General features: G+C 47.8%; 1 protein-coding gene across 2 annotated transcripts; it reads left to right on the top strand.

Annotated features, from left to right (window-relative positions):
- The first annotated feature begins 601 nt into the window (after positions 1–601).
- Positions 602–5,410, top strand: NEFM (neurofilament medium chain). 2 transcript variants are annotated; one of them, XM_042933844.1, is made up of 3 exons: positions 602–1,681; positions 2,390–2,514; positions 3,815–5,410. In XM_042933844.1, exons 1-3 carry the CDS (start codon positions 602–604, stop codon positions 5,193–5,195), a joined length of 2,586 nt encoding a protein of 861 aa, XP_042789778.1. In that variant the 3' UTR covers positions 5,196–5,410. The 2 variants fall into 2 exon arrangements, with proteins under 2 accessions (XP_042789778.1, XP_042789779.1); XM_042933845.1 differs by lacking the exon at positions 602–1,681 and adding an exon at positions 2,175–2,238.
- Positions 5,411–9,702: the final 4,292 nt, after the last annotated feature.

Here is a 9,702-nt window from a genome sequence, read left to right as displayed (position 1 = left end):
AAAGGGCTCGGAGAGAAGGGCAGAGTGAATGGGACTTAAGAAGGCTTAAAGTGGGAAAGCGAAGAGATGCCCAAAAGAAGGGGAAGCGATTCATCACAGAAGACGGGGAAAGAAAAAAGTAATGGAGAAAGGGCAAAGGAAGAGAAAGCCGTGGGTATGAGGAAAGAACAAGGTGGCCAGGGGGTCGGGAGAAGAGCTGTCCGAATGGCAGAAGAGTGACTAGACAAAGAAAGGGCGTTGGGTGAATACTCGCACCGAGGGTGTAAAATGCAATCCGAAGGCTAAGAGAAATGGAAAAAAGGGGGCCTGAAGGGCGACAAGTGGTCTGGGATCTAGAGGAGAGTTGGGGGAGGGGCCGCGGACGGGGCAGCAAAGTCCGGGGTCCGATGCGGCGTGGGCCCACGTGGAGCGGGCGCTGAATCACCGCTAGGCTGTCTTTACCCCCCTCGTCTCCCCCGGCCCGGTGCCCGCAGTCCCCGCCTCCTCGGCCGCCGCCTCCACGGGGCGGGGCCCTGGCCCGGGACCAGCCGCCGCGGCTATAAATGGGCTGCGGCGAGACCAGCAGAACGCTGTGACAGCCACACGCCCCGAGGCCTCCAAGATGAGCTACACACTGGACTCGCTGGGCAACCCGTCCGCCTACCGGCGGGTCACCGAGACCCGCTCGAGCTTCAGCCGCGTCAGTGGCTCCCCGTCCAGCGGCTTCCGCTCGCAGTCGTGGTCCCGCGGCTCGCCCAGCACCGTGTCCTCCTCCTACAAGCGCAGCGCGCTTGGCCCGCGCCTCACCTACAGCTCGGCTATGCTCAGCTCGGCCGAGAGCAGCCTCGACTTCAGCCAGTCCTCGTCGCTGCTCAACGGCGGCTCCGGGCCGGGCGGCGACTACAAGCTGTCCCGTTCCAACGAGAAGGAGCAGCTGCAGGGGCTGAACGACCGCTTCGCCGGCTACATCGAGAAGGTGCACTACCTGGAGCAGCAGAACAAGGAGATCGAGGCGGAGATCCAGGCGCTGCGGCAGAAGCAGGCCTCGCACGCCCAGCTGGGCGACGCGTACGACCAGGAGATCCGCGAGCTGCGCGCCACCCTCGAGCTGGTGAATCACGAGAAGGCTCAGGTACAGCTGGACTCGGATCACCTGGAGGAAGACATCCACCGGCTCAAGGAGCGCTTCGAAGAGGAGGCACGGCTGCGCGACGACACCGAGGCGGCCATCCGCGCGCTGCGCAAAGACATCGAGGAGGCGTCGCTGGTCAAGGTGGAGCTGGACAAGAAGGTGCAGTCGCTGCAGGATGAGGTGGCCTTCCTGCGGAGCAATCACGAGGAGGAGGTGGCCGACCTGCTGGCCCAGATCCAGGCGTCGCACATCACGGTGGAGCGCAAAGACTACCTGAAGACAGACATCTCGTCGGCGCTGAAGGAGATCCGCTCGCAGCTCGAATGCCACTCCGACCAGAACATGCACCAGGCCGAAGAGTGGTTTAAGTGCCGCTACGCCAAGCTCACCGAGGCGGCCGAGCAAAACAAGGAGGCCATCCGCTCCGCCAAGGAAGAGATCGCCGAGTACCGGCGCCAGCTGCAGTCCAAGAGTATCGAGCTCGAGTCAGTGCGCGGCACCAAGGAGTCCCTGGAGCGGCAGCTCAGCGACATCGAGGAGCGCCATAACCACGACCTCAGCAGCTACCAGGTAAGAAACGCGGCTGCGCGGCCAGCCTGCGCCAGCGCCAGCGCCGCGCGCCCCCGACACTCAGGCACGCGACCCGGCGCGCTCTCCGCCGCGCTCCCCGCCGCGCTCCCTGGCGGCCGCTGGCCAGTGCGCGCGCGCGCGACGCAGACACAAGTTAGATCCGCAAAGCGTCCTCGCCCCTCCCCACCCCTTCTCCACTCCTCCTCCACCCACCATCTCCAGCCCCTAAGAGCCCCGACCTTTTTCTAAACGCGTTTTTCCTTCGCGAGCTCTAGTTTTAAAGTAGAAGATACACATGCGGGCAGTTGATAAAGCAGCAACTTTAGGACAGCTTGTGCAGCAACGCATATATTCTCAACTTTCCCAGCCGCCATCAGAACTCTTAAAATTGCCTTTCAGCCCAAAAGGTTCAGATGAGAAGGGCTCAGTCAGCCGTGGGGTTTCCCCCAAGCACGTTTGTTTCCTGCTGAGACGAGTTCTAGGTCCACCGGTTTCGGTGCATGATGTGCCCAGGAAATCTCTTATTGTCTAACTGATCTTGTTTGTTCATTTATTTGGTAATTCCTTAGTTGGTTTGTTGTTGCTGTTTTTCTCTTAAGGGGCTGAGAGCTACAGGGTTTACAGAGCTGGAGGGAAGTGGGGGAAGGGGTGGTAAGTGCGAAAGAAGTTGCTATTGGACGAATGAATCTCTGGCTGTGTCTATTTCAGGACACCATCCAGCAGTTGGAAAATGAGCTTCGGGGCACAAAGTGGGAAATGGCTCGTCATTTGCGTGAATATCAGGACCTCCTCAACGTCAAGATGGCTCTGGATATCGAGATCGCTGCGTACAGGTACCGTGCTCACGACGGATGGGGCGGAAACACTAACCGCACTGCGGAGGCTGTTTGGCCGAACCCCACCACTTAAGTTAAAGCAAGCAGGTTTCGGGGATTTTAAATCAGTGCCTGGTTTTCTTTATTAATTAAAAAAAAATCTAAGGAATTGGAAATTTACCACTTTTTACACAGCTTTAAAAGAATGAACATTAGTTGAAATAAATATTTAAATAAAATGAGGAAGAGCGCCGATTAATTCAGTGCTTATGCTTATTTTTTTTTTATTTTAGTGAAAACTGTTTTCCAAATGTTTGAAACAAAAATGGCATTTTGGATGTTAGTATTTCATATGGTGGCTTCAGCTTTTGACTTTATAATGTCAAGGACAAATATCAGGACATTGAATTTCTCTGTTTCTCTCTTACAGCTTACTATTGCCATCATCTGGCTGAGAACAGCTATAGATTGAAAGGATATATATAGATTAGATAGAATATATTAGATAGAATTATAGAGAGGAAGAAGGAGAGAATATATATATATATATATATATATATTCTATTTTATTTATATTTACATGTACAGACCTAGATATACAACCAGAGAAAGAGAAAAGAAAAGAGATTATAGGTCTGCTATGTGATGCCACGTTATGGTTAACTAAGTTCATAGGAGAAAATCCTTGACTAAACATTTTTTCTACTACCAAGAAGGTCATCATCACAACATGACAGGAATAAATAGTATTCAGAGCTATCTCTCTTTTCAGGAAAGCTGAGTGACTATACTAAATAGACACTTTATGATTAAAATTGCAGGCCAATTTATAACTTGATATTCCCATATTAGCGTATGTATATGTAGCCTAAATTCTGACGTACACTAAAAGGTTTTATAGATACGTTGAACATTATGTTCGCTAAAAGAAATTTAGTGTACATCCTGAAAGTCCAAGTGCTCAAGAAGGTCACTGAGGCCTTCTTGGCCACGAGGGAGCTTTCCAGCATATTCACGGTGCAGCAGATAGACTGCGGCAGACCTGAGATTTGGCGGCCGAGTGCGTTAGTGGACTCTTGGGTGTGGTCAGTTACTGCAGCAGGTGATTGGCTGATGGCCCATGAGAATCTCTGGATATGACACAGATAGCAGGTATGATATGAAATGATAGCAGGTATTACACTGGCTTGACAGAACCTCTTATGTACGTGATTCTGTTTGTTGAAAGGTATCTGCTGCGTTACCCATAACATAATGACACTCAGAAGGCCCGCTGAGGTTTTACTTAATGTCTCGTCTTTTCTGATTCGGTCCTTAGAAAACTCCTGGAGGGTGAAGAGACCAGATTTAGCACATTTGCAGGAAGCATCACTGGGCCGCTGTATACACACCGACCGCCCTCAGTCACAATATCCAGCAAGATTCAGAAAACCAAGGTAGAGGCTCCTAAGTTAAAGGTCCAACACAAATTTGTGGAGGAGATCATAGAGGAAACCAAAGTGGAAGATGAGAAATCAGAAATGGAAGATGCCCTGACAGCCATTACAGAGGAATTGGCTGTGTCCATGAAAGAAGAGAAGGAAGAAGAGGCAGTGGGAAAGGAAGAGGAACAAGCTGAAGAAGAAGTCGTAGCTACCAAAAAGTCGCCAGTGAAAGCGGCTGCGCCTGAACTTAAAGAAGAGGAGGAAGGAGAAAAGGAGGAAGAGGAAGGCCAAGAGGAAGAAGAGGAGGAAGAGGAGGGCGCTAAATCAGACCAAGCCGAAGAAGGAGGATCTGAGAAGGAGGGTTCCAGTGAAAAAGAGGAAGGTGAACAGGAAGAAGAAGGAGAGACAGAGGCCGAAGGTGAAGGAGAGGAAGCTGAAGCTAAGGAAGAAAAGAAACCTGGAGAGAAGCGTGAAGAAGTGGCTCCCAAGGAGGAGCCGGTAGCAGAAGCCAAGGCAGAGAAGCCAGAGAAAGCCAAGTCTCCCGTGCCAAAATCCCCAGTGGAAGAGGTGAAGCCGAAAGCGGAAGCTGGAGCCGAGAAAGTCGAACAGAAAAAGGAAGAGGAGAAAGTAGAGGAAGAAAAGAAAGAAGCAGCAAAGGAATCTCCCAAGGAAGAGAAGGTGGAGAAGAAGGAGGAGAAGCCAAAGGACGTGCCAGAGAAGAAGAAGGCGGAGTCCCCGGTCAAGGAGGAGATGGTGGAGGAGGTCAGCAAGTCAGTAAAGGTGAGCTTGGAGAAAGATGCCAAAGAGGAGAAGCCACAGCCACAGGAGAAGGAGAAGGAGAAAGAGAAGGAGAAAGCAGAAGAGGAGGGAGGGAGTGAGGAGGAAGGCAGCGATAAGGCTTCCAAGGAATCCAGGAAGGAGGACATAGCAGTAAATGGGGAGGTGGAAGGAAAGGAGGGAGAGCAGGAAACTAAGGAGAAAGGCAGTGGGGGAGAAGAGGAGAAAGGGGTTGTCACCAATGGGCTAGACTTGAGCCCGGCGGAGGAAAAGAAGGGGGCAGACCGAAGTGAGGAGAAAGTGGTGGTGACCAAAAAGATAGAAAAAATCACCAGTGAGGGGGGCGATGGTGCTACCAAATACATCACTAAATCTGTAACCGTCACTCAAAAGGTCGAAGAGCATGAAGAGACCTTTGAGGAGAAGCTAGTGTCTACCAAAAAGGTAGAGAAGGTCACTTCACACGCCATAGTAAAGGAAGTCACCCAGAGTGACTAGGATTTGGGTCCATTGCAAAAGGTTAAGCCATATGACAATTTTAATATGCATGTGATTGACAGCTTCAAAACAGAACGGGTTCTCCCATGGGGGCTCCAGACATTGTATTTTACTTTGTGCAATACGAGGGAACTGCATGCAAGCTCAGGGTGCTCCCTCCTCAGTCTTTGGGTGATTCAAATGCATGACATTGTACGTTCCTGGGGAATTGGCCAATTTCCTAAGCTGTTGGAAGGGGGGCACTCGGGGGGGGGATGTTTTGAGATGTATTATGCAAAGAACCAACTGAGCCAAAAATAATAAATGAAACACAGAACTCTCTTAGCCTTAAGAAAGCTATATATGAATAATTATGTTTACCTCACTGGTGCATTTAAAATGGACTTTTGTTCATGGGAGAACCTCGTTGACATGCACAGTTTGCAACCTTTCGTTGATTGATGTTAAACGTCACAGCAGTACTTCCTCAATAAAGGTCATATTGGAAACATAGTCGATTGCATGGTGTCCTGTCATTTCGAAGTGAAATCTCCACGACCTGACCCTTTCTTTTCCTACAGTAGGGTATTTGGGGGATTATAAGTGACCTGCATTTCTTCTTATTTCCCTGAGGGTGATCACTGGGAAAACATAATCGCCAAAAACGTTTTCAGCTGTCAAAATATTTAGCCCCATCTTCCTTTCAAAATTTTAAATTTGTGTCTTTCAAATGAAAACTAAAGCATCAGATCAAAGAGCAAGATTGGTGGGATAAAAGTCTTCAGTATCCAGCTGTTTCGATCCCAAACCAAAACTGAGAACCTCCAAGAGAGAGGGACCATAATGGAGTCGTAACTTGTTTCTTGGAGTTGGGACACAAAGAAACTGGTGGCATTTATAACAATGTATCCAGAAGAGCACTGAGATCATTAACAGACCTAACAAAAAATATCCGGTCTCAGATGCACGGGTCTGGTTCAAACGCAAATACACACACACACACACACACACACACACACACACACACACACCTTTTCTGCAGTACTAATTCTTGATTTGGTTGACAGAGACTTACACTTTTTGTGTTTTATTTAGGGAAAAATAATATCAAAAATAAAGATGTTCCACTCGGGAAAAAATTTTTTTTTCTCTGATGCAGGCAAAGAAGTGTTTTTAAATTTAACAACAGCAACAAAAAAGACCAGATCGTGAACAAGGAAATAATAGAACTCCCTGTGCAAAATATATCTGTTCCAGACTTTTTAAACCATTAGTAATTTATTAAGATATCATTCGTTCCAAGTCCGTATTTTGTCATCAATCAGATCATCCCAATAACATAATCCTTGATGCTCTTTTTAATGGCTTTTCAAGATACCCCAATTTTAATACCTAAATGTACCCAGGAAGCTCACTGCTCATGTCAATATTTGCAGTGATGGTTCCCAATCATTAGCCAAGGGCCAATCCTTACAATTTTTCCTATATCTGCATATCATTTGCACAATGTAGTCACATTTTTCCTTAAAAACTCCTGTTTTAGGGGCGACTGGGTGGCTCAGTCATTAAGCTCAGGTCATGATCTCACGGTTCATGGGTTCGAGCCCCACATCAGGCTCTGCGCTAACAGCTCAGAGCCTGGATCCTGCTTCGGATTGTACGTCTCCCTCTCTCTCTGCCCCTCCCCCACTCTCTCTCTCTTCTCTCTCTCTCTGTCTCTCAAAAGTAAATAAACTTTAATTTTTTTTCTTCTTTTTTTTTTTTTTTTTTTTTTAATTTTTTTTTAATTTTATTTTTGGGACAGAGAGAGACAGAGCATGAACGGGGGAGGGTCAGAGAGAGAGGGAGACACAGAATCGGAAACAGGCTCCAGGCTCCGAGCCATCAGCCCAGAGCCTGACGCGGGGCTCGAACTCACGGACTGCGAGATCGTGACCTGGCTGAAGTCGGACGCTTAACCGACTGCGCCACCCAGGCACCCCAATTTTTTTTAAATAATAAGAAAATAAAATAAAAACTCCAGTTTCATGTTAAAACACTACTTTTTCTGGAGCAATGGAATCCATGACATCCAAGGTAAAGAATTTTCAAGTATAATCACCAAAACTTAAAAAGAGTGTATTGGAAAAATTCAGGACAGCTCCTAGGATGCAAGGATGCATGGAAGAGGTTGGGTGTTGGAAAGGACCAGCGAGGACGGGCCCAGGACAGGAGGTAGCAGGAACCATCGCGCAGACAGAGGGCTGACTGAACCCCAAAGTTTGTTCTCACTTCATTGGAAGTTTAGAAACACAGCGCGCATTTGTCCCCCACGTTGGCCAGCAAAGCAACAAGCATCTTGATCAAAAGACCCACCAAAACTCACACTCAGGCTGCGGCCGCCTCCCCCCAGAGAAGAGTCGGGGGGCTCTTCTATGAAGTGGGAACAGAGACTGGGTCTACATGATGTGTTAGTTGAATTTTTAAAACACCAACTAAATATATAGCCATTACTATAAAAGTGTTCATGTGTCTATACCTAAAATCATCTCATTATCAGCACTGGCCCCTGAGGCTACCCCAGCTTAGAAAACCCAACGTGTAGCGTATATTGTTTTAAAATGACAGGACCAGGGCGCCTGGGTGGCTCAGTCGGTTAAGCGTCCGGCTCCCGCTCAGGTCGTGATCTCACGGTTTGTGAGTTCGAGCCCCGCGTCGGGCTCTGTGCTGACAGCTCCAAACCTGGAGCCTGCTTCGGATTCTGGGTCCCCCTCGCTCTCTGCCTCTCCCCCATTCATGCTCTGTCTCATTCTCTCTGTCAAAAATAAATAAATGTTAAAAAAATGTTTTTAAATAAGATGACAGGACCAATCAGCAGCCCTCCCCAAGGCCAGCATTAGAGACTCGTCCCTTCCGTTCCAACTTTGTCTTCAACCATCTCATTTTCTTTCCTGAGAATAAAAGAATTTGAATAATACATCCACATTTTCCAGACCACTGTTCTGTCCTCTTTAAAAATAATGGGGGGGGGCGGGGAGGTTGGTGCTTGGATGGCTCAGTCAGTTGAGCATCCAACTCTTGATTTTGGCTCTGGTCATGACCTCACGGTTCAGCTCGTGGGTTAGAACCCCACGTCGGGCTCTGCGCTGACAGCGTGGAGCCTGCTTAGGATTCTTTCTCTCCCTCTCTCTATGCCCCTTCCCCACTCACTCAAAATAAATAAATAAACTTTAAATATATGTATAGTAAGAAGCACCAAAGCTAATTAGTCCTCAATTTTCCAATAGGAAACTGAGGCACAGCAAAAAAAAAATTTAACTTTCTCTGGGTCACACACTAGGAGATAACAGAGCTGGGATTTAATCCAGAGACTCCGGGTCCACAGCACTTATGCTCAACCCCTTGCAGTCCACTGTGCCTCAAATCCATCCATTGTGGCCAACTCAATTGATAAGGACGTTCTGGAGCGGTCCCTTCTTGCTTTCCAGCTTGGAAGAAAGAAAACAGACCTATGCCATGAATCTTTCATTTAATACGCTTACAGATCTCTTTACAGTAAAGAAAAAAAAAAAAAGATGCACTATCATTTCTCTGCGTCACTGTTTGCATCACGAGGAGAATAAAACATCCGGATACAAAATAAGCGGAGATTCCTTCTCCCACAACAGCTTGCAGTGCACAAAAATGTGGCAAACACTTTTCTCGTGACAACTTTAATGTTCAATGGAAAAGGAAAGTGTTATTTCTAGCACACTGTCTTCTATTGCCAGTCAGTGCAGAGACAGTATTAAAACATTGGGATATTCATTTCGACAACAAATAGGTTGGTTGTTCCAGTTCGGAGCCAGTTATTTTTTCCTGTTGGTTTTATGTCATTTTCCCAAAGGGAAACAGGAGCCATTTTTAACGGAGTTGTTTTACTGGCCCCGCACAAAATGTGTCCACGCCCAGGGATCCTCTACCTTTAGAGGTATAGAGATTCGGGGAAAACCCTGGATTGGAGTTAACCTCCCAGGTCTGTAGATAGCTAAATTGTGTGTCTTGAGTCCATTGTATTTTGTCCCTCTAAGCTTCTGCTACAGACTGAATGTCTGTGTCCTGTAGGTTCATACGTGAAGTCCTTGCACCCAATATGATGGTATTGGAGGTGGGGGGTTGGGGAGGTGCTTAGATTCTGAGGTTGGGACCCTCATGAACGGGATTAGTGCCCCTATAAAAGAAAACTCAAGGAGCTCCCTTCCCCCCTTCTCCACATGAGGATATTAAAAGAGAGACATCTTTGAACTGGGAAGCAGGTGTTCACCAGGCACTGAAACATGGCGCCTTGATCATGGACTTCCCAGCCACCAGAAGCATGAAAAACAAATTTCTGTTGCTTATGAGCTACCTGGTCTGGCATTTTGGTATAACAACCAGAACACACTAAGACAGCTTCCACTTATTTATCTGTAAACCAGGGGCACGAACCTATTCTTCAAAGGACTGCTGATGTAATTAAATGAGATGCTATCTGGGGAAGTACCCAGCACTATTAACAGGTACATAGTAG

This window comes from Panthera leo, chromosome B1 (genome assembly GCF_018350215.1).
Source record: "Panthera leo isolate Ple1 chromosome B1, P.leo_Ple1_pat1.1, whole genome shotgun sequence".
Lineage (NCBI taxonomy): Eukaryota > Metazoa > Chordata > Mammalia > Carnivora > Felidae > Panthera > Panthera leo.
Note: the sequence above shows the minus strand (reverse complement) of the source record. Positions and strands in the feature narration are given on the sequence as shown.